This window comes from Populus euphratica, unplaced genomic scaffold, assembly GCF_000495115.2.
Source record: "Populus euphratica unplaced genomic scaffold, PopEup_1.0 scaffold154.1, whole genome shotgun sequence".
In the NCBI taxonomy this organism is placed as follows: domain Eukaryota; kingdom Viridiplantae; phylum Streptophyta; class Magnoliopsida; order Malpighiales; family Salicaceae; genus Populus; species Populus euphratica.
Genome location: NW_011500042.1, coordinates 226616 through 252296, shown reverse-complemented (window position 1 = coordinate 252296; position 25681 = coordinate 226616). Strand labels below are relative to the sequence as shown.

General features: G+C 28.9%; 2 protein-coding genes and 1 long non-coding RNA gene across 3 annotated transcripts in view; all 3 read right to left on the bottom strand.

The window, feature by feature from the left end:
* LOC105107290 (uncharacterized) overlaps window positions 1-10504 on the bottom strand; it is a 15919-nt gene extending 5415 nt beyond the window's left edge. Inside the window, exon 1 of the long non-coding RNA XR_838848.1 lies at window positions 10494-10504. This is a non-coding gene — a long non-coding RNA (uncharacterized LOC105107290). The remainder of the gene's footprint in view (window positions 1-10493) is intronic.
* An 853-nt stretch (window positions 10505-11357) lies between these two features.
* On the bottom strand, window positions 11358-16551 carry LOC105107288 (apyrase 2-like). Its single transcript, XM_011001169.1, has 9 exons — window positions 15981-16551; window positions 15191-15319; window positions 14976-15032; window positions 14789-14881; window positions 13421-13626; window positions 13162-13253; window positions 12274-12491; window positions 11988-12177; window positions 11358-11880 (listed from the first exon to the last, which is right to left on the bottom strand). The coding sequence occupies exons 1-9, from the start codon at window positions 16284-16286 to the stop codon at window positions 11765-11767; spliced, it is 1407 nt and encodes a 468-aa protein (XP_010999471.1). The 5' UTR covers window positions 16287-16551; the 3' UTR covers window positions 11358-11764.
* Window positions 16552-19298: 2747 nt separating this feature from the next.
* On the bottom strand, window positions 19299-23590 carry SIP1A (small and basic intrinsic protein 1A). The gene is made up of 3 exons (XM_011001168.1): window positions 23060-23590; window positions 22262-22534; window positions 19299-19662 (listed from the first exon to the last, which is right to left on the bottom strand). Exons 1-3 carry the CDS (start codon window positions 23354-23356, stop codon window positions 19513-19515), a joined length of 720 nt encoding a protein of 239 aa, XP_010999470.1. The 5' UTR covers window positions 23357-23590; the 3' UTR covers window positions 19299-19512.
* Window positions 23591-25681: the final 2091 nt, after the last annotated feature.

Sequence of the window (25681 nt, the reverse complement as noted above, 5' to 3'; positions counted from 1 at the left end):
TACTTTGCTGCCATTGTATTCACCGAGATCTATGCAGCTATCAATGTTTCACAAATCTGTAACGTATACAGAAAGAGTATTGTGTGAATAATACTTCACTAAGTAAGTTCCTAGGAAAGATTGGAAGGGTCACAAACGGTCCCGCTTAAAACCCAATTTCTTTAGACAGAACTTCCTAGACTGTATTTAATCACGCCACTGACTTTTTATATACGCCAACAGTAACGAATGTGAACAATACCGTATGGATGAATAGTACTGCTTGGATGAATAGTGTCGTAAATAATGTGAACAGTATCGTATGGATGAATAGTACTGCTTGGATGAATAGTGTTGTAAATGTGAATAGTAATCGTATACATGAATAACTTTTGTGTATCAACAACACTAACCAGAAAGCTCTGATACCACTGTTAGGATACTAGCATGCAAACCCGACAAGACGAAAGGTAAAGCACAGGATAAAATGAGAAATGAGACACAAGAATTTACGTGGTTCACCTAATTGGGCTACGTCCACAGGCAAGTATAGAAGAATTTTACTATGTAATGTGGGAATTACAACTTCTCTCAAATAATAGAAGAATAACTAAGAATTTCTCTATTATTAGGAGAAAACACCTCACTTACTCTATTATAAATACCTTATAATTTTTTGAGATTATTTTCCCTCTATAACTCTACTCTTCTTCTCTTGTTTCTCTCTTGTGTTGTGCAAAATAGCTTGGATGCATTGCTTATTTATAAGTAAGTATCTAAGTAAAGGACAAGAGGAAAAGCAAGAGGCACCGAACTGGTGCCTATACTTATTGACTAAAGTGGAAAAGATGGCTTCATCTTTTTCCCACCATTGTTGATTTAGGTGGCTGGATTCACATAAAGTTGTCTTGAAGTGATCTAGTCAATTTTATTAATATAAAAATAATTTAAATTACTATTAAAAAAATTAAGCATGAAATTAGATAAAAATGACAAAATTATAATAAAGAAAAGGGTGAAGGGAAACAAATTAGGGGCAAGTGAAAAAACAAAAAAGAAGCTACGTATGAACAGTAAATACCCATATTAATTGTCAACTCTTTCATAGAAGTAATAACTCCAGCTATTGAACAGGTCCATTAATATAGGGTCAAAAAGGATTGCCATCTATTGTTAGGGGTGATTTATGATTTTAATATTCTCAAATCTTGTACAACCTTACCGATTATATCACAATACTTTTAATTAAATCATTTATTTCAATAAAAAAATATAATTATTTCTTTTAGAATTTTTAAATATTAAATTTATTAAAATACTCATAAAATCAAGAGTTATTAAAAAAAGTTCAAAGCCACATATTATCTATTTAGATAGAAAGAAGTAACCTAAAAGTAAATTCTTTTTACAATTTTATTTATTTATTTTTATATCAATCATTCGACATGGTTATTGGTAACATTTGATATCTAATTAAAAGTGAGAATATTCACCTATTTATTAGAGTTACTACTTTGTTAGAAAATATTCTCCAAATATTATATTATGAAATACTATAATATTTAAAATCAATTATAGAGGAAACAAAAATTAGTATCAAATAACTTAGAAGGAGTTGGCCAAAAAAAAAAATCAAACCATAAAGCTTTGTCCCACATTAAAAAAAAAAGAACTCTTCTTCTCTAGGCTTATATATAAAGGGTTAATTTTGTTGGTTTATTGAAAATCAACAAAAAGTACTCAAGTTTAATTATTTTTCCTTTTCTTTTCTCATCTTCCGTGGTTATTTCAGTTTTTTATAGAGATAAAATGAGTCATTTTTTTTTTAAATAAGAACTCTTCTTCTCTAGGCTTATATATATATATATATATTATAAATTTAGTGAATGAAATAATTTACACGTTTTAAGAATAGGAAGTTTTAAAATAATTTAAGAAAAAAGGTTTTTAAAGGATTTTACAACCATAAGATTTTTAAAAAAATAATATTTTTTAATAAAGATAAGCACTACAATATTCATCTTTCCTTAACAAAAAAAAAAGGCAAATATGGGAGTAAAATCTGTCCATTAATAATTAGGGCCATGATTTTCATTCAAAACCTTTCCTTCTATGAGTGATAATTAGCATTACAGCATTCTATTATAATTTATTCGTATAAAATATATTTTATTTTTATAATTGAATTATGTAAACACATATATCATTTTTTATAAGTATATTAATCATGATCACTTGATTATTATTATAGAAATACAAAATAAAAGATAAAATATATTATCTCCTACTAATTATATTGTTAATTTATATATGAATCAATTTTGATTTACATTCTCAAAACTAGACAATATTTTAATATGCAACAAGTTTCTTAGGTTTGAAAATTGCATTAAAAAAAAAAGAGGTTAATTGAAAAATTAATTTAAAACCAATATCATTTATAATCCTTACAAAAAATAAATAATTACATTAATTTGGCTCGTTAAGTAAGTGATTGTTTTCATTTAATTTTTCATATTAGTAGGTGTTACATATATAAAGTTGAACTCATATAATTATAGATTTGTTTTCATAAAAATGGACATAAATTATAGATTTGCTATATTTTCATCAATTTTATTAATAGTATAAAAAACACGTGTTAAAATGAATTGATAATAAATAGATCATGCTTTTTCGATTTCATTTTATCTAATGAAGAAATTTAGTTTTTTGTTTTTGGTTAAAAGGTGATTTTTTAGAAATTATTTTGAAAATTTGTTTATATTTATTTATCATCAAAAAATTTAATTAACAAGAATATTTTACAATCAAATAAAAATTTAACTATTTTCTTGAAAGTGTTTTTATTTTAATTTTAACGGAATATATTTTTCAGGAGATGTAAAAATTAAAAAAGATCCTATTATTTATTGGTTAGATTAAATTTGATCCTTTTTTTACTGTTATATATTATGTTTTGAATTATTTTTTTAATTTTTTTAATTTTTTCTTTCAAATTTGATATAATTTTATTTTTATATCAATTTTAGTCCTCATTCTTTTTATTGTTATTTTTTCTCTTATCTTTTTTTTTTTAATTTTTTTTATCTATCATATTTGCTCTTCATTATTTTAATTGTAATTTATTCTATCTGAAGCAATTTATAAAATTAATTTTTTAAATTTTTTTATTTTTTTATATGTCATATTTAATCCTCATTCTTTTTATTGTTATTTATTTAATTTGACATAATTTTTAAAATTAATTTTTTTTAATTTCATTATCTTTTAACCTTTTTACCTATCATTATTCTTTTAATTTTTTTATATGTCATATTTATCATATGTTAGATTTGGTCCTATTCTTTTATTAAGCTTGAAAAAAAAAGTTATTTTCTAACTTATTTTCTATGGCATAGTCAAATAATAAAAGTATTTTTAACTTATTTTTTATAATATCACTAAATATTTAAAAATAATTTATTTTTAAAAATTCACTTTCCATTAAAAAAACTTTCCAGGGTTTTAATTGAATTCCTTTGGAACAATGAGATTTGGATATAATCGCTAAAAGTTATTCCTAAAAATGTTAGAAAATGGTCAGGAAAATAAAGATTTGCTACGTATTTATCCATTTTTGTAAGAATATTTTACAATCAAATAAAAATTTAAATATTTTCTTGAAAGTTTTTTTTATTTTAATTTTAACAGAATATATTTTTTTCAGGAGATGTAAAAATTCAAAAAGATCCTATTATTTATTGGTTATATTAAATTTGATCATCATTTTTTTTATTGCTATATATTATATTTTGAATTATTTTTTTATTTTTAAATTTTTTTTTCTTACAGATTTAATATAATTTTATTTTTATATCAATTTTAGTCCTCATTCTTTTTATTGTTATTTTTTTCTTAATGTTTTTTTATCTATCATATTTGCTCTCCATTATTTTTAATTGTAATTTATTCTATCTGAAACAATTTATAAAATTATTTTTTTTTTCAATTTCTTCATCTTTTTTATATGTTATATTTAATTTTTATTCGATAAAATTTTTAAAATTAATTTTTTTTTAATTTCATTCTCTTTTAACCTTTTTATCTGTAATTATTCTTTTAACCATTTTATGTCATATTTATCATATGTTAGATTTGGCCCTTACTTTTTATTAAGCTTGAAAAAAAATTTTAAAAATTATTTTCTAACTCATTTTTTATGTTATAGTCAAGTAATAAAAAGTGTTTTTCAATTTATTTTATATAATATTACCAAACATTTAAAAATAATTTATTTTTAAAAATTCACTTTCCATGAAAAAAACTTTCCAGGGTTTTAATTGAGTTCCTTTGGAGCAATGAGATTTGGATATAATCGCTAAAATTTATTCCTAAAAATGTAAGAAAATGGTCAGGAAAATAAAGATTTGCTACGCATTTATCCATTTTTGTAATTATACATGTATATAAAAAGATCATACATGTTAATAAGAAAATAATAGTAAAAAGTATGATGCTTTGGTCAATTTCATTGTACCTAACGAAGAAAATTAATTTTAAAATAAATGTGTTTATTATGAATTGAATGAATGAACTAATTTATGGGTTTTCTAAATAGGAAGTTCTATATTAATTTAAGAAAACAACGTTTTCAAGGGATTTAACAACCATGAAATCTTAAAAACTTTTTATTTTCTAATACAGGATTCATCTTTCCTTGACAAAAAAGGGATAATATATATGGGAACAAAATCAGGCCATTAATAATTAGGTTTCATGTACACTTGTTAAGCTTGCATATAAGGAGGGCCGTGATCTTCATTCCAAGCCACCATTCTTACTTATATTTTGAGAGACTGAGTTGTGTTGAAGTAGCAGAGATGGAGGGAAGTCTTCAATTTGCCCAGAAGCTGCTGCTTCTTCTCCTGGTGCTCCTGTTCAAGTTCATGGCGTCTGCCATGGGAGGCAAACATGAACAGTTCATTTGCCCTTGTCCTCGCTATCCAGATTGCTGCTGGGCAGGAGCAAACAATTGAGTTTTTCTTTTTCTTGTGTTATCTTGCTGCGTTTGGTTATTGTCCAGGGTATAAAATAAATATATTTAAAATCGTTATTTTTTATATCTAGAGACAATAATTAAACGTAGATATAAAAGAATAACAAGAGAGAAAAGGAAGAATTAATAGACAAAAGTGGGGAGAAAGTTGTGTACTTGTATATGACTGTCTTCTTTCTCTTTTAATAAAATAAATTCTAGTGTGGTTTGAACTTATTACGTTTTCATCGCAGTTTTTATTTATTTATTTATTTTTATACTTGAATTTTATTGTTTAATAACAAAGGCATTTTTTCACGAACTTCACACATTATGGTGAAGTATTTGTTCGATTGAATCTTTAGCAAACCACCATATACTTGGCCAGTGTTGATTTTTTTTTTTTAATATTAAGAAATATTTTTTTTCAATTTAAAATTTGATATATAGATTTAATAAAATAAATTAAAGATTGTATGTGCTAATAAATATTATAAAAATATTATTAAATCCTGAAGTTTAAGAAATAGTTTTAGATTAAGATATCAGATTTTGTGAAGAGGAAAATCATTTAATTCTTTTATTTAATTATATAGTAGTAATTGTTTTTATAAAAAAGAGAAATAATTTAAATTCCATTGAAACAAACTAATATACTAGTATAGTCCTTCATTTTCTTACCAATATTTTTCATTTCACTAAAGAAATCTAAATATTTGTTATGTAACATTCTTTTATAAAAATCAAAAGTAATAGGAACACATAGGGGTGAGCAAAAAAACCAAAAAATCCATTAAACCGAGAAAACCTGAAAAAAAATAACCGAAAAAACTGAATCGAAAAAAAATCGATTAAACCGATTAAAATTTTGAAAAAACCAGCCGGTTCGGTTTCAGTTTTATAACCAAAAAACTGAAAAACTGAACCGAACTGAAATAGAAAAAAAACCGGAAAAAAACCGAGCCAAAACCGGAAAACCGAGCCAAAACCGAGAAAACACAGAAAACCGAGCCAAACTGGAAAAAATAAGCCAAACCAATTTGAACCGGTTTTCCCCTAAAAACCGAACCGAATCGAACCGAAACCGGTCGGTTTGACCCGGTTTCAGTTCGTTTTCGATTTTTTTTTTCAAATTTTTTTTTTGGTTTGGTTACTTTTTTTGATAAAAACCGAATCAAACAAAAAATGATCACCCCTAGAAACACATACTCAAAAATACTTGAACCTTATAAAATACAAATAAAAAAGATATTTCTCTAATTAAAGCATCTCTTGTGCTAAATCAATCCAAATCAAGATCTTGTAAATTGCTCAAAAGCTTATGGTAATAAAGGAGTTGAAGCTACATTATTTAAACCTTTATTATTTTTAATTAATCATTTTCTTGATAAAATTATAAAATCAAGTGATACAATAGTTTTTTTTTCAGTCAATAATAATTAAAAAAATAAATTAGATATTTATAGATAAAATAAAATATATTAAAAAAATTTAATTTTTTATTTATTTATTATTTTAGTCTTTGGATATAAACTTTATAAATTCAATTTCAATCAATAAAAGAAAAACTATTACAAGTTGGGGAAAAATAAGATATTATAAAAATTACAAAAAAATTGAATTATTTTTTTTATGAGAATGAGATGTGTTACAATTTATGATCAGTAAACAAAATAACAATAATTATACATATAATCATAATTATAATGACTATGCATGCACATAAACATGATTGTGATAGTATAATAATTGATTATATACGAATATAAGACCAAAATTATAAAGCCTAGGGAATACAAAGGCACATGATCATCGGAGTTCACTCTATTTTATATTTTTTTTCTTCATTGTTTCTAAAATTACATGATCAATAAAAAACTTTAAATCAATTAAAATGGTCAAAATAATCTCATATATATATATATATATATATATATATATATATATATATTGATTTCCCATGAAGAAAGATAGCCTTTTTATGAAATTTTATGGTCATACAGGAACACTCTACGATTTCTATAGAAGAAATACCCTTTTAAATTATCATTCCTATAAAATAAGGTTGTCTTAACTATATGGCATTGCAGGAATAAATTTTATTTTTTCTTCAATTAAGCTTCTAACTGCCTCTCAAAATTATTCCTAGCCTTTTTCTCCTGTATTGGCTCGGTTCTTGCTTTTAAAAAATTATTATTTATTTGATTTTATCCTTAATTGTATTTTCCCTTCTTTATGTGATTTTTGTTTATTTTGATCATTTAAAAAAATGTTTTCTTAAAAAAATCTATAAAATTTTGAATGCAATATTTTTTTAAATCAAAATTTTATAGATTTGAGAAAAAAAGGTAAAAATTAGGTTATGATATTACCTAATGAATAAATTTAATTTTAAAATAAATGCTTTTATTATCAATAGAATGAATGAACTAATTTATGGGTTTTCAGGATAGGAAGTTTTATAATAATTTAAGAATATAAAGTTTTTAGAGGATTTAACAACAATAAAATCTTAAAAAAATTATTTTCTAATAAAGATACCCAATAGAGGATTCATCTTTCCCTTTTTTTTTTTTTTAAAAAAAGAGAGGCTAATATGGGAGCTAAATCTGGCAGTTAATAATTATGTTCTATTTATATTTGTTACTCTTTTGTACAGGGAGGGCCATCATTTTCATTCCAAACCATTCCTACTTCTATTTCGAGATATTGGGTTGTCTCAAAGTAACAAAAATGGAAGTCAGTCTTCAATTTTCTCGGTGCTCGTGTTCACATTCATGGTGTCTTCCTTTAAAAATGTGATGTAAATTATATATTTTTTTTAATTTTAAAATATTTTTTTAGCTCGTGTTCACATTCATGGTGTCTTCCTTGTGATGTAAATTATATTTTTTTTAATTTTAAAATATATTTTTTTATAAAATTAATATTTTTTAATATTTTTTAATTATTTTGATATATTTTTAAATAAAAAATATTTTAAAAAATAATTACAACCACACTACTAAATATAGTCTAAATCACTCTGGTCATGCTATTGTGATTGTTGCTTGGAACGAGCAAACAATTGAGATTGAGGTTTTTTTGTCTTTTTTTCTTGACATAATATAAGTATATCATCATAGTTTTGGAGTATGTTTCCTTTCTTACAAAACAAGAAGGACAGGAAATGTGTTGTCGTATTGATCTATATCTCTATATTTTATGTCCTACATAATAACTAAATGCTGATATAAAGAAATAGAAAGAAAAGAAAAGAATAATTAATACAGAAACGGGGAAGAAAGTTGTGTGCTTGCATATGACTGTCTTCTTTTCCTTTTAATAAAATAAATTTTGTGTTTGTTTGAACTTGTAGTGATTCTCACCGCAACTTTTTTTTTTTAATTTTGTGCTTGGTTTTTTATTGTTTTAATAATGAAGGTATTTTTATCCAACTTCACACATTATGGTTAAGTATTTGTTTCGATTGAATCTTTAGTGTGCGTATATAATAAAAATTAAAAATTATATATGCTAATAAATATATAAAAAAAAGTTTTGAACACTAATTAAAAATTAAGTAGTAAAGCTAAGAAACAAATCCGGTTAATATATTAGATTTTGTGGTACGGAGAGCCATTTAATTTTTTTATTTAATTGTGAGGTAATATATTTTTATATAAAATAATAATTTAAATTTTATTGAAACAAACTAATTTAATAGTATATAGTTCGTCATTTTCTTATCAATACTTTTAATTTCAATAAAACAATCTCACATTTTGTTCCATTACATTCATTTAATAAAAAGAAAAATCAATCAGAACACGTAATCAAAAAAATTTGAATGTTTTTAAAAACAAGGGAAAAAAAATATTCCTCTAATTCAAACCCTTTGTCTAATTAACGCACTCAATATTTTTCAAAAAAACAAAAATTGACAAGAATATTTATTTCTTATTCAACATCTCATCATTGCCCTGAAAACAAGTTTCGATTGTATGTACTTTTTTTTTTTAACGAGTTCCTCGCAAAAGTATTAAAAAAACACAAAAATAATAGAATGCTCTAATGTTACCATAGAGAATTTGTTGGCAGTGTTATTAAACCTGTTTTATGCATTTCTCAACTCTATGTTTTATTTTGTTCAAGTCGTGAATTAAACTTAGATAATGTTGACTCAATTAACTTTACAAGCGATAGATCAAAACTTGTTTTAACTTCAAAATATTTTGAGATGTTTTTTAAAAATATTAAAACTTAGATCATCGATTTAACTAAATTTAATAATTTTATTTTTTAAAAAATAATTTATTAAATTATTTGATTGTAAAAATAGACACTTGTAGAGAAGCCATCAAATGAAATTTATAAGAAAGAAATTTATAAAAGAGATCATGATGGGCTATACAAAAAAAAATGTTTCTAATATTATAAAAACAATGGTATTTAATAAAGTAATATCTCAAATAGATTATTAATTAATTTAAGAAAATATTATAACTAATACATTATAAATTAAAGTAGTTAAATTTAAATTGAATAAAAACAAAAACAAAAAAACAAAAGGTAAAATTGGTCATGCGAGCACACATGGGTTGCCAAGCATGCCTGGTCCGTTAAAAAGGAACCTTGGCATGTGCGAGCTTGCAAAGTCTATATGTTGAGGCTTTTTTTTTTTTTCTTTCTTTTCTTACAATGGATGGATCATCGACCGCTGAAGAGGCAACTGAAAAATCAAGCGAGGTTTATTGTATTCCAAGAAAGAAAGAAAAAAACTATTTTTTAAATTTATTTTCACTTAAAAACATACAATAAAGACTATTATAACATCAAGAAACCAATTTCTTAGCTTAAAACAGTCTTAAATCAGTCCAAATTCACCCGGTCAAACCATTTTTTTTTTTTTGCTATATCAAAATTGAAAAATATCTTAATAAAACTCTCATTCAAATGAAATATATTAAAATCAAGATAAGTTTTTATTGTTATTAGAATATGATTACAGATAACTTCTTTTTTTTTAAAAAAAAAAACTCAATAATTGAAATTTAAAAAAAAAGGAAAGAAATTTTAATAAAAAAATCTCTTTTTAATAAGATTTTGGCTCTCAGGCTCACTGTTCTTGTAGTTGTTTGCTTTCTCCCTTGCTTTCACACACACACACACACACACATATATATATATATATATATATAATTCTAAAAAATCATTATTAAAAGTTTTAAAGTCATTATAACAACAAAAAAAAAAAATAGATAAAATAAAATAGTTCATCATTGTCTTTAAAAGTAAATCATATCACTCAAACACTACCCCTTTAGCTTCCTTTCACACTCCAAGCCCGTTCGATGCTCATAGTCGCCAAATCTCACTCCAAAGGCCCTCAAAGTTTCAGTCCATATTTTATACTTCTTCCTTCTTAATTTTGGATTTTAGCCGTATTATTTTTCCTGATTGGTTGTTTCCTAGTTATTTGAGGTATTTAAACCAATCTTTTCAGATTTCATGGCACTTTTGTTGAATAAACTATAGAATCTTGCAGCTTCAGTTGTATTTTTGTTGAATAATCATATTTTTGTCTAGCCATAGGGTTTTAAAAGAAAAAAGAAAAAAGAAAAAAATATATAAAATTCAAATAATAACTTGGTTTAGCATGAAACAACTTAAATAACCCAAAACATGTGTCTTCCTTGCTTAAAAATTCCTCATAGCCTCACAGATGAAATTAGTATCCTAAAAGGTATAAGGGTGTTGCAGCCACCCCCGATGTCCCAAATAAGTTAAGGAAAACTTGTGCTTTAATTACTGAATTAAATCCCTTAAACACTACCCCCCTTTAGCTTCCTTGAATAGCATGGAATCGTTACAAAACATGAAAAGACTTCTAAGAAAATGTCCTATCTCGCTGCAACCTCTATTGCTCTCCTTTTATGATCACATCAAAGCTGCTTCCCAAAAATAAGCACACAAATATTGCCGCCATCAATCTTTCCTTGCGTCACTAGGATACTTGAAAAATCCTTGTGAGGAACATTAATTACTCGTTTTAAATTAAGAATTTTTGCTGCCAAAAACCGCATAAATAATTGAGCTTCATAACCAACCCGAGATAAAACCCAAACATATCTCTCATGCTACCACTAGACAACCCTAACAAGCTTTGAACCAAACCAGATCTAGACTAACTTTGATTGATTGGGCCGAAAACCTGATCAACTTGATCAACTTAGTTGAGCGGAATAGAGCTTCAATCTGGACTGTATCACTAGTTTTTTCCCCACTTCAAAATGCTTGAGAAACAAAATTTTAGAATGAACTCACAACAGGCTAGTGAAGGTTACAATAATAAATAGAAAAGTAACCAGCGGAATTATGATTTAGTCAAAACAAATTAAATACCAATATGAAACGCGTTAATGTAAAATTCCATCAATCCCCCCACATAATTCAGATTGATATATGTTTTGAAATGCTAACCACATATAAAAGAATTTGCCTTAAATAACGAAAATAGAAGATAAGGAAATACAGAGGGCAATCGAAATGACCTGAATCGAATCATTCACTCAATATTAATGAAACAAATATGGAAGCTGAACATAAATGATAACGAATGGAGCTGTACCTTTCCACTATTCCCAATCTATAGGCAAAAAAATTCCATTTCCACTCTGTACGGACCTCTGAAGCAATATCTATCATGCAAAGTTCTTTGCTTTAGGAAATGTTGATCCTGAGCAATTTATGCACCTTGGTGACTAAAGCTGATAGTGCAATTTAGAGTTACGCTGGTGATGACACAGCCTCTATGGCACTGCCGAGTGGCCATGCAGCTTCCACAAGGGAATCTCGGTACTGAACCTTCTTCACCAACATCATATCTTGCAATGGATCCATAGCTGTAGGCATAGAATGACCAAGGATAAGTACACATCATCTTAGCACAACTCTCAGGAGTGAAAGTTAGCAGGAACCTTGACAATTCACTCAAGTGCAAGGGACTTACCAAATCCATCTACAAGCAATGTGTACTGATAGACCAGATCCATGCATATATATGGCAGATCTTTCTCATCCAAACTGTGATATATGGATTTAGCATTCTCTAGTTTAGTTCCACAAGCACGCTTTGCAGCATGCTCAAAATCCACAGGTCGAACTTTGACAACTGGTAAACTTGAGTCAATAAAACCAGCCTACAAATGTAAACGATCTAGTTAGCATGCTAAATTTGTAGACAAGGCATTGTAACCTATAATGAATTTCACAAGAAACCCAAGTATGTCTAGTACCTGAGCAGCTCTGTCGAAGAAAAATGATGCAACAAACATATTCTTTTGTCCATCCCCACCGCCACCATTCCATACTCCACCAAATGTACATTTCATGCTTGTACAAGTCGATTCATTAACTTTGAGAGCATTAAGAGCTACCCTCCTGCACTCGTCCAAGTTTGAACCAGATGGAGAAGCTGATGCTTTATGGTCTTTCCCTCCATAATTGTATACCCCTTTAAACAATTTGAAGGCCAGGAAGAGAGATGGCATTTATCAGTCCATTTGATCATCTAAACACCATACATGTGTTTGATATAGTTCTTATTTGAACTATAACCACATCTAATTATATTACTTAAAGATCCAGAAAGAAACGAACTATAACCACATCTAATTATATTACTTTTTAAAGATCCAGAAAGAAATTCAATTACTAAAGTGATTTGCTGTAACATCATTTTGAAATTCAGTCTAAAATTTTTAAAAGTTACTAATATATTTTAAAATTTAAATTATATGAGATACCACACATCATTACAACTTTTCATTCCACTTTTCCACTGATTATATGAAAATATAGAATGGAATAATAGCTGAGAGGAAACATCACAATAAGGAGAACGTGCACTGCATGTGCCCTGCACATCTAATGGTATCATGTAGCATGTTGGCTGAATTCTTAAATATTCTTTTTTGTTAAATGGTTAGGATTGAACATGTAAAATTACCAATCTAACTAATGTCTTCTAATCATACACAGGATATTCATATTCTATAAAGCAAATTATGCAGCAACAAATTATGAACAAGAACTTAATTCCTCAAATCAGAAAAGAAGATGAAACAACATGATAAAACAAAGACAAACTCATCAGGCCTTTTACAAAGGAAGTAATTCATTACCATCGTAACCACCCAGGATACATGGATTGCTAGAGTCCTCTGAAGCATCCAAAATTTCTGCTCGAGCTGCTAATAAACCATAATGCAAATAGCTGTGCACGAGAAAGATGCCAAAATTAGATTTTGAATTTCCAGTCATAAAATACTCAACTGTATATCCATAGAACAGCTAATAACCGTACCAAAATCTTTTTCTACGTAGGAAAATTCTATTGCAGCCTGATAAATGTGAAAAATCACAGCTAGTGATGAACCAAACCTGTGAACATAGAGGTAATATTTGGTTCCCATCAAAAACATTTCCTTTACATAAGTATCTTCTCCATCAGATATCCTTGGAGCTTTTGCAGCATCCATCTTGGAGATCGCATATGCCATTTGAACAGATCCACCGCCAAGATCTACAACTCCAACTGTGTTTGAATATGTCTTTCCTAAATTTCCTAAAAGGTAGTTTATCGTCACCTGCAAAATGCATGCAAGTTAAAGCAAGAAAAGACCAAACAATAATATTGAGGACAGAATAGACCAAAAAAATTCTCATCTTAATTCAATATTTTACATCATGACCTTCTAGATGCAATAAAAAAATACATTTGCACTTTGTATGATCACAAAGTCAGCATGGGACACCAGAGGAAAAGCACAAACACACAATCAGACCAGGGTGGAAGCCAATGCAGAGGTACTATGATGTATGAACTGGTCACGTAACTGATATCCAGTGCATTTTAGCACATGTAATGGGGAGTGTAAATAGAGACAGAAGCAGGAGAAATGTTCAAGGGAAGACCAAATATCAAGATAGGTGAGTGATGCAAATGTCATCTAGTAAGTGTTCGTATCTAGTTAGTGATTCACTAATGTTGAGCATAAACTCATGCGTGAAGGCTCATATTTTCATCCTAATTCAAGAGAAGCCTTTGCAAATGGAATTAGCCTTCTTCAGAGAAAGCCTTTGCAAATGGAATTAGCCTTCTTCTTCTGAGGACAGCATTTCTATCCAACTTGATGCACTCAATAAAATTTAACAGGACTTCTCTTTGTAATCTCCAATTTATGAAACTACTGCCTAGCTAGTTCTATTGTAGAAAGTTTCCCACTATTTTATGATTGAACTGAGCATGGGGACACCACATAGTATTTTAATACTTCTATTACAAAATAGCATGCCATTACACCCTAGTCATCATTCTCTAGTCATTAGAATTGCCAGCATTGTCACAAGGGGTTCAAATGGTTGAAAATACTAGTATCAGTGTAACTAACTTGAATGTAACATACCCACTGATAAGAAGAGGACAGCATTTCTATCCAACTTGATGCACTCAATAAAATTTAACAGGACTTTTCTTTGTAATCTCCAATTTATGAAACTACTGCCTAGCTAGTTCTATTGTAGAAAGTTTCCCACTATTTTATGATTGAACTGAGCATGGGGACACCACATAGTATTTTAATACTTCTATTACAAAATAGCATGCCATTACACCCTAGTCATCATTCTCTAGTCATTAGAATTGCCAGCATTGTCACAAGGGGTTCAAATGGTTGAAAATACTAATATCAGTGTAACTAACTTGAACATACAAACATGTAGGTGTGTAATAGAGTCAATGAAACATACCCACTGATAAGATCCTTCTTGAGAACCATCCAAAACAGTGACCCTGCTTGCCTCAGATTTCAGGGTGCTTTTAGCTCTCAGGAAATCCCTAACCTTCAAATATGGAGTTCAAATGGCTATAAGCACGCAATATCGTGGCAAAACATGAGAAAACAAGCAAAATATAGACTATCAAATAAAGACTTGCCGCTTGCAAAATTCTATCTGATGCGTCCATTCCCAATGCCCTCAAGCCAGCAGTAGCCTGCATATACATTGAAAATACAGTAACTAAGCAACCCCAACAAATCATTAAGTTGAGTTGTAAACCCATTACATCATTTGATCTTCAATTAATTTATCACGAGTTCCAAGCAAGTCATAATAATAATAAAAAAAAAAGATTTGAATTTTTTTACCCACCCCAACTCTGACTGGTGTTTTTGGTCGAAGCTCTTTAGGTACAGAACTTTCAGCTTTATCAAGCAGTGAAGCGAGGGAACTGGCTGCTTCTTGCGGGTTATTTGCATAAGCACTCAAACCTGGACTAAGCTATATAACCAGAACACCAAAACAACATCAGGAGCACAAATTGTATAACAAAACAGTATGAAACAAAGTGCTGAAGTTACCATTGTCATCATTTTAAAACCACTCACTTTGTTTCTCAGGACCAAAATTTGAGAAAAAAATTGCTTATTTTTTGGAAACAATTAAATAAAAATACCCGATCTTCCAAAATATCCCCTGATTTCTCCTAAACTCACCAAGCATTTTCAATCCAAGAAATTAAAAATAACGAAAAAAATGCCAAAGAATATCAAAACTTCATCAAACCTAATAAGACATTGTCCATCCCGATTTCATTATCTGCTACATACTCTCACTCTTAAACCTCAAAAATTGAACCATACTTCAACTTCCACAGGCAGAACACACTAAAATCAACTACAGCAGCATCAGACTCTTTCACTATCACCAACAATATATTTCCTCTCCATTATAACTTCTCAGCAAACGGAAACTTGGCCTCACTAAAATTACTAAAGCAAACTAAAAATTTCACAATAAAAAATATGTAACTCATTTCCAATCAAAATCCAATTTCCACAAATTACAGCAATATTACCTCACTAAAGTTCAAAATTTATAGGGAAAAAAATACACTTCACATTCTATTAATTAATTAAATGCTAAGTAAACAGTTAATTACCTGCACAAAAAGCTCGAGTTCTTTACCGATAGGAACAAGATCCAAATTCCGATCAAAACAAAAAACATGAACTCTACTCCCTGAACTCCCGGCATCAAAAATAACAGCATAACTCCTCGAATCCCTAACAAGATTCGGCGACATCTTTCGACTCCCTCCTCCTCCGTATTCATAATCCTCACGACTCGGCATCACCAACAGCACAAAAGCGATCAAAAGCATCGGGATCGAAATCACCAGCAACACTCCTCTGTACTTGTGGGCCTTGTCACTCAGTGACTCGTGTCGCATGCCTGGTCGCTTCATTGCCTTGTCGGAGTTGGTCGGGGAGGTGGCGGTGGAGCCCGTTTCTAGGAGTAGTTCGGCGGAGGATGGAGTGCGGTAACGGATCTGGCCGTTGGTGGTAGTGGTGGTGGAGGTTGCCACCGGAGGTGATGGTTGTGGTGGCTTTATTGTTAAGGATTGCGCTGGTTCCTGTGATGGATCCAGCTCTCCTTGTTTTGCGGTTAAATTTTCTGAGAGAGAGAGAGAGATAGAGAGAAATGGGAAATAGATGAATTAATCAATAAATAGTGTTAAATGAATGAGAGAGCGCGTATACTTCTAACTCAGGCAAAGTGTGCAGTGTTTTTTTTCAAAAAAGAAAAGTTAGTGCTTTATAATATATTAAATAATATTTTTTATTTTAAAAATTTATATTTAATATTAGAATGATTTGTAATTATAAAAAATTTATTTAAAATAAAAACTTTCAGAAATTCTTTTTAAAAGGGGGAGATAGTGTAAAGTGCACGACTTTTGAGATTTGTGTAAAGTTTAAAGAAAGTGATTTCATTAATGTCAAAGGAAACTATGCATACAGAGATTCATTTTCTGAAATTTGATTAATTTTTAAATTGGATTGAAAAATAATTTTTTTTACTCAATATCAGCTAATTTTTAATTTATTTTAAATCAATTTAAAAAAAATAAAATTTAAGCTTAAAAAACAAACTATATTTTAAGAACATAAAATGTAGTTCATGCTTCAAACTCATGCATAAAATCATAAATTATGAAAGGAAATAACTATGATTCATGGATGGAAATATTGCCTAACTTTAAATTAATACCTAAAATTATAATGATTCTTCAAAAATAATAATATAAAAACTTATATATTAAATTAAAAAATAAAATAACTACTTCATAACAAAAAAAAAGTTAAAAAAGTTACATTCATTTTAAACCGTAATCAAATTAGATTAATTTTGAAAAAAAAATTAAATTTATTTTTAAAAATTATTAGTTTAAATTTTATAAATTTTAAAATTATTAAAAATTTAAATGATTATTAATTTTAAAATTTATAAAATTAATTAAAATAAATATAAACTTGTTTATATTAATAATAAAAATAATAATAATCAAACCGGATTGAATTCATTCCTAATCTTTAACTGAATCAGACAACATGAAACACCGGATAATTAAGAGGAAATTATCATCTCTAAATGTGCAAGAATAGTTGCATGAGAGTTGGCGGTTTTTTTTTGTTTTTTTTTTCTATGATAATTTGGCCTTTTTAGATATATGGGCTGTTAGAATTTAGGTACGGTTCCATAGGACAGTATAGTTAGGTCCTTGACCAATATATATAGAATTGGCAAAGAATGATGAATTATTTGTTGCAATTCCAACAAAACTGATAAAAAAGCAATTGATGAGGAGGATTGGTAGTAAAAGTATAAGTTATACCGGTGTAATTAATAGCGGTATGTTTTTCAAAATATATATATTTTTTATTTTAAATATATTAAAATATTTTTTTTATATTTAAAAATATTTAAAAGCAAAATCATATTTAGAAATATGATTACGATTATTTTTTAAAATGTTGTTTACTTAGAATTGTATTAAAATAATATTTTTTTTATTTTTTAAAAATTATTTTTAATATTAACATATCAAAATAATCTAAAAATATTAAAAAATATTAATTTAAAGTACAACATAAAAATATTTTCAAAATTTTCAAAAATATTTTTAAAACACTAAAATAACAATGCTCTCCACCATCATTTTGTTAGATGCCTCTATTTGCACTTTATACTATTGTTATTTTTTGAAGAGTGATATATTTTTTCTCACAATAAACAAGTGGGTTTCAAATTAGATGTTGAACAAAACAAGTCTAAAAAAGTATAATAACATTTAAGTAACAACCCTAAAAAAAAATAAAAAAATCTAAGCATACTGGAAATAAAATATAATAAAATGCGAACCTGCATGACAACACGGGCTCCTTGGCTAGTATATATTTGATAAATTACTCAGTTGTTTAAAATATAAAATTAGACGAGCATTTTTTTTTAGTTTATAATCTTGCAATTTATTATATCATCCTAAATTGTTTACTCGAAATAAAAAGATTATATATATTTATAAAGATTTTAACTTGTATATTAAGCATATATGGAACTTACAATTCATATAAAAATAAAGTTCTAGCATGCATGCTAGTTATATAATAAAATATTTTTTTAAAATTAAAAAAAAATAAAAAAAATACTTATTAAAACGCAGAAAAATTAATCAAGCTTTATTACTGAAGCAGTAGGTGCAAAAAGTATTTCATTCCAATAAATCAATAATATTAACAAAAAAAGAAAATAAAACTCAAAAGCCTCTTTACATGACCGAACCTAGACTTTATATTTAAGAGTAATATTTTAAAGAAAAAGAATTTGTTGCCGCAGCTCCTCCGTCGGTGAGAAAAGTTGCTTTGTTTAGTCTCGAATTGTTTGAATATTCAGATTTGGTCCTAACCACTACAAAGCCTTTCAATTTGGCCCAATTACTTTAAGTTTGGTCCTCCCAATTGATCAAAACACTTTGCTTTACAGATTCTATTTATTTCCCACTCCTTTCCTTTTCTTTTTATACATTTAACTTCGAAAAAGTTTACTCTTTTTTTTTTTCTTGTGGAAATTCATAAAATTAAAAAGGTATATTTGTTTGTTTTTCACCGGAAAGAGAAAAAGTTTCACCTTTTAGAAAAGAGTGTTTGTTTTTGCGGTAAAAACACACTTTTACAATTTTTTATTTTAGTAAAAACACACTTTTACAATTTTTTATTTTTTTATTTTAATTTTTAAATCATTTTTGATGTATTAATATTAAAAATAAATTTTAAATATAAAAAAAATTATTTTAATATATTAAAAAAATATTTTAAAAAACACAAACTACTACCTTAGCAATACCGAAAAGGCATGTCAGCATCAAGAACCTTGCTTTCTGACTTTTACGGCTTCCAAACCAGGAGCTAATCTAGCAGGAATGAATTCTGCACAAAAAGCGCAAGATTAACATGACTCGGTCCAGGTTGCTGCAATCCCACTAAAAGTTCTTCCCTGCTGGTTCAAATCGAGAATTGAGCAAGGAAACAAGATGAAAAAGTCTAACATGACTAGAGAAATGAAATGCTGAAGTTCTTATTACATTTGACGCATCAAGCAATGTAAAATAATGATGAGCTAAGCTCTGTCATTTAGGCTTTCTTTTGTTTGGGTGCTGGTGGGGGGAAGACAGCACGGAAGACCCAGGAGGCCAATATGGCTCCGATGAAGGGGCAGATCCAGTAAACATAGAACTGCTCCCATGTGTTGTGCCATTTTCTTACATATGCCCACCCAAAGGCCTGTGGAGAACAGCAGAGGATAAGTTACAGAATTTGTTGGATTTCCAAACAGTTCAGGAAAACTAGATTTTCATCAAAATGCACTTGATTGCATCCAAATGTTCAAGAAAACATGAAACATCAAATGAAAAACTAGAACACCATCATCGGGATCTATTGCAGATAAAAATCTTGAATGTTCAATCAAAAGACAAGCATTTCATATTAAGACTTCCATGAATCTATGATCTCTAGAGTATGTAAATGGTAATAGAATAGTGCTGTTGCAATCATATGAAGCCCTCTAATAACAATCTAACATGCAGATGATCATGTGAGAACCAAGCTTTAGATTGACGATATACCCCAGAAAGACCAGAAATTTGTATGTAACAGGTGGGCTCTACAATCTGATTATTTCTCAAAACATAACGTTCTCCCTTTAGCAAAAACAAGTGCCATGACAAACTTCTCAGATCTTAAAATTTGATCCATGAAGATGAAGACTCTACTGAGTCAGATCAATCCTCACGCCATAGCCAAATTGTATTCTGAAGATAAAAAAAGCAACAGCAGAACGTGCAAGGGATTAACATGCTTAGGAGTTAGTTTCTCTCAGTTTCCATGCTACGAACAATATGACAAGAAAAAGTCAAAGAGTTCTATATGAAGACACAACAGGTGCAAAGAAGGAAGAAAAAATAACAATGGCAGCTCACATACCCCCTACCCCTCTCCACAGAAAGAAAAAAAGATGAAACAAAAAACTAATCTTAGTTTGGGCCCTGTCAAGTGGTCAAAATTTGATCCATCCCTCGCAGGAACATCAAGATTGGTGGCAAGAGTTCTCAGAAGTTAGGTTTGAGTCTTCTCATCAATTCTTATTCGGCATTACAAGAAAGCAGAGATAACACACCAACTTTTGCCTACTTCGCTGTTTAATAGCTATTTAAGACATGAATCTATCGCAGTTCCAGAACCTATAATTTGCACTCAAAATTGACAACCATACTAACTTACCTTTGGATAAGTGGATGCATATGCAGACCATCTATTGCCCAAGTAAAAGATGTAAAATTAGAATGGAAGTTTAGTAAGCAAATGAGAGCATGCATGATACTCACGAAAAATGTAAGGCAAGAGTTCTATCAAAATGGTGCAAGCAAGGTCAATCTCCAAAACTTGAATTTGACATATGTAAGAGATCCTTTCTATCCCATAGATATGCAGAACTGTCAAAGCTCTAATTGCAGGTAATCAAACTTCAAAATTAAGCCATTAAAGAACAGGCTGAAAAACTTCTAAAGCTGAATTCCTTTCATAAACTCCAAGAATTTGTACTCCCTTGCTCACATTTATTCACGAACCCCACAAAGTCTTTATGAAAGTAAGAGAGGGAGTATGTTTCCCAACAGTATTGAATAATTTCTCGACAATTTATAATCTTTCTTAATTATTGTTCCATACTTCCATATTAGGAGGATGGTTATACTTAGAAGTTTCCGATTCAATTCTCTTAATAGACTAATCTGCATATCAGCAAATGTAACTTTGTTGACAAATTTCTCTTGAACGACTTTGATTATCTATCATATATCCTGACTATAAATTCCAAAGAAAACCATCGGCTTCTATATAGGCTGGAGGCTTTTAATCATAAATGACCATCCCAAAATCTTTTAATCATGACAATAAAATATCTTAACTTTACCCTCCATATAATCGGTTAGAAGTGAGCATAAGGGAAAAGGACGAAGAGGTCATTTATGTTCCTCTCTATTATTTGTCTATATACCGAGGATATAGATGAGCAAAGCCCTTGTGTATCCTATCTAGTCAAGAATGAGAAGGAGCAAAGTCCTTAGCTATTCGATACCAAAAGAATATCACTTAACAATGAGATACGGAGAAGAAACCAAGAATAAAAACAGATTGGTGAAAGGGATTTTACGAGTTGCAGAGTTTTTCTTGAATTTCTTGAATTATGAGACGGTTTTTAGGTGGAAATTTTAATGGTTTAGTTTGTTGGAGTTGGTGGGAGTATGCTTGTTTGATAGTGTTTATAGTCTGCTCTTTGTAGTTTGCTTGTTTAGAGAAAGGGATGTGTTGGATCAGTGAGATTTGTCAATCAGATAGGAGTTTTTTTCCATGAAATTGAGCAGAATATCCTAAGACTTAGCAGAAGTATTTTCAAAGAGGAGATGGATGGCTCAGACCTTCCCTATCCCATGTCCACTACATTTCCTGAATTACACAGCTTTACAGGCTCTCAAACAGAGAGAGAAGAGATGAACTCAGACATTATGAGACATTGTCTCAGCATCTGCCAGGTCTTGGTTTCCTTAGCAAGGCAATGTCAGTCATACATGTGAAACGATCTTAACCAAAATGCAGAAATGGCTACAAGGGGGAAAAAACAGTATAACAACAAGTGGAAGAAAAATAAAGGTGATTTGCATCATGCACGCAATGTTTAGGAGCTTATGCTTTTATAATCTAAACTATAAGTACGAAAAAGACAGGTTGCTGCAAAATTTGAGAGATTCATAAGCACTCCACATATCTTCTCAAAGGAAAGATGACTATGAAATTGAGAAGCAAAGACAAATGGGATACTCACATTGGCAGGATTCATGGAAGGACCGGTGTAAGTAGATCCTGCAACCACCAATGTTATGGTCGCAATGGCAAGAAACAATGTCTGCACCAGAGGGTTACGAGGGCCTTTAAGGATAATTACAAGAACAGCAAAACTCATTAAGAAGGTCAAAACCCCCTCAGCAAGGCCTCCAGTATGCAAGTCCACCTGCAAAGTAGGCCCCCCAAGCATGTGCTTATACTGAACTGGCATCACCTCCATGACAGCCAACGCCCCTCCCACAGCCCCTGCTGCCTGTCAAGGAGACTTCGGTTGTTAATATTTTAATCAATACCATTCCTGTTTCCGAATAGCTTTGGCACAACTGCTCTGGTCTTGTTGTGACAGAGTGCCGGCCAAATTTCTTTGGAAAGTAAATGATGGCTGTTCTTTTCAAAACTACGCTACTTCTTTTTGGAAGATGGATCGTTGTGGATAATGTTCTTCCGTCAGAGAAATCAAGACACGGAAGCAATAAACAATGAAAGGCAACTAGAGAACTAAAAAGTTCCCAGAAAAGAAACAAGACAACAAAAAAGAAAGAAATGGAGGGACCCAAAGGAAGCTAGAACACTCAAATTCCATCATCTTGCTTTACAAACAAATAAATCAAGATAATTAAGGACTTAAATCCTTAAACACGATCCCAATAAAAAGAAGAAACTAAACACAAAGAAATCAATACTGCTGATGAACAGCAACAGAAAGACATGTTTGCATGCAATAAAAAAGTACAATTCTACCGTGTTTGATAAGCCAATGATGTTTGTAAATGTATACCTGAGCAGGGAATCTGAGGGCCATGGAGAAGAGAGTGTCTCCACCAACCCCAGCAGCATAGAAGGAAGCAGTACCGGTTGGGTTAAAACTGGCACCACCCAAGGCTTCACCAATCAAGTTAAACAAGAAAACAAAGGTGAAGACAATAAAAGTAGTAATGACCAGAGGAGCCCAGGCAAGGGTTTGAATACCAAGAGCAGTCACTATCAGGTTTGTGAACAAACCAAACATGGAAGACACAAACACCCACATGAAAGTTAACACTGCATCCCCAGATGCTGCCTTTATTGCCCCCATCACTGAACAGAACAGCTTTTCCTTTCAGTTCTGGTTCTTTTGATGATACCTATGAAAAGTACAGTCAGAGGGTTGGCTTCGGTTTCAGGTGGCAGTGTCCTCTCTGTCTTGGTTTGTATCTAGGATTTATTTTGTGATAGGAATATCAGCCACCTAAGGAGGCGTGATTCACCTAACTAGGGAGAGGTGGTAGACTTTTCGGTGGATAAATATAGCTAGGATTTTAAGTTTTTGCTGTCAACCAAGTTCTTGCCGAAATATGTGGTGTGTGCATATATATATATATATATATAGGAGTTTGTATGATTGGTTCTATTTAAATTCCGGTTTGTTTTAGAATTTATTTTTTCCTATCTAAATTTGAGGAATGCTTTGTTTCTATAGATTACAATTGTGTAGAATTTCTATTTTAGAGTTCCAAAAATCCTCTTTTATCTCAGGCAAAATAGATTTCTGTAAAAAATGTTATCAATACACTTGTAGATCATATCCGAGATCATCAGTCTATTTTTAATTTTCATAAAAAAAAAAATTATTTTTTTCCTTTAACAAGAGATGTTTACAACATATTTTGTAAAAAAAAAAAAAAACCAAGATGAGATTAAAAAAATTATATCTAGTTCCATTAAAAAATGATAAGAATTATCTTTCCTGTTAATTTTTTAAAAAATTTAATTTATTGTTTCTATTTTTTTATTTTTGTGTTTATCTCACCTCTATATTAAAAAATTTCACAAATTAAAATAATTCAATATTTAATCAAATACATTATTTTTATAAAACATTGTTTTTTTTTAAATTAATAAATGAATTGTTGAGATAGTATTTGCTAGATTATATTATGATAAATTATATTGACAAATGATGAACAATTTATATAGTTTTTTAATTCTTTGGTTTTTGGTGAAGAAGATCCACATTTAATTATAAAATACATGTATAACTATTAAACGTGTGGTCTTACTTTTATTGTTCTAATCTTGAAAGCGAAATAGCAAGAATTTTTATGATTTTTTTTTTACTTGATAAAAGAAAACCGAGTTCAAGACTATATATTATGGGAAGTTATGTTCCTTTTAATATTGTTTTAGTCTTGAAAATAAATAACTAAGAATTAATTATCTATAAACTGTTGTCCTCTTTTTATGATTGTTTGACTTGATCAAAGAAGACTTGGAGTTGATGAATGTATAGATTAATTAAGCCTTTTACCTTGAATTTCACATTTGTTTTCATAATCTGTATAGCTTTTTTCTATAATGAATTAAAATTACCTAAGGCAATTATTAAAAAAAAAGAGAGGAAATCTACATATAAGCAGCTATATTATGCTATCATGTTTTTATAAATGTTTATAAAACAAAATGTAAATAATATGTTATAATATACAAGAGTTTGTTTTAGTTTGATTTGGTAATTTATAATTTTTATAATCAAATTAGATTTGATAATTATGATAAAAAGAGTTTCAATCCATTGTGAGATAGTGAAGCTTTACCTAAACCTAGTCAAGGTATATTTTTTTGGTCCCCCGAAGAGAAATTGAATGGCAGGTGCTCACCAATTTTAGATTCTGTAATTATCCAATTGGCACTATCCTCCTGTCATGTTCTTGGTGCATCTATTTTCTATGATATATGTTTGGATCTTTTATTCAATTAATTATAAACTAATAGTATATGTTATTACATATAAATGATGGCATGGATCCGAAGGTTTTAGTGAGTGTTTTGTATTGTGGTGCCTTTTGTTTTTTGTTTTTATATGCTTTGAAAGTGTATTTTATTTAAAAAATATTAACTTAATGTTTTTAATTCTTTTTAATATTTTAATGTGCTGATATAAAAAATAAAAAAAATCTAAATAAATTTTTTTATTATAGATAAATTGTAGGCTTCATTTGGCATTACCATAAAAAAAATCTAAATAAATTTTTTTATTATGGATAAATTGTAGGCTTCATTTGGCAATGGGCTTTTGTAGTTTCAAATTAATTTTTTTTATATTTTTAGATTGTTTTCATGTTTTGATGTTAAAAAATAAATTTAAAAAAATAAAAAAAATATTATTTTAATATATTTTCAAATAAAAAATACTTTAAAAAATAATTTCTACCACATTCTTAAATAGATATTTAGATAGAAAAAACACATTTAAATCAGTGTACGAAACCGGCATGGATACCTCTAGTCATAAAATAATAATAAAAATAATATTTATGAATTATTCATTGATAAAGGAAAAAAATATGTCAATTGTAATAAAAAATTTCTAGTGTAATCTTTTTTTTTTATTAAGTCTTACATGAATAAAAATACTGAAAAA

Excerpts from the sequence above, each read along its gene's own strand:
- SIP1A (XM_011001168.1), bottom strand. The coding sequence starts at position 23,356 with ATGGGGGCAATAAAGGCAGCATCTGGGGATGCAGTGTTAACTTTCATG. Across the intron at positions 22,535-23,059 it reads CCCTCAGATTCCCTGCTCAG|GCAGCAGGGGCTGTGGGAGG; the intron begins GTATACATTTAC and ends TCTCCTTGACAG. Across the intron at positions 19,663-22,261 it reads CTTCCATGAATCCTGCCAAT|GCCTTTGGGTGGGCATATGT; the intron begins GTGAGTATCCCA and ends TGTTCTCCACAG.
- LOC105107288 (XM_011001169.1), bottom strand. The coding sequence starts at position 16,286 with ATGAAGCGACCAGGCATGCGACACGAGTCACTGAGTGACAAGGCCCAC. Across the intron at positions 15,033-15,190 it reads AAACACCAGTCAGAGTTGGG|GCTACTGCTGGCTTGAGGGC; the intron begins GTGGGTAAAAAA and ends ATGTATATGCAG. Across the intron at positions 13,627-14,788 it reads AAGAAGGATCTTATCAGTGG|GTGACGATAAACTACCTTTT; the intron begins GTATGTTTCATT and ends TGCATTTTGCAG.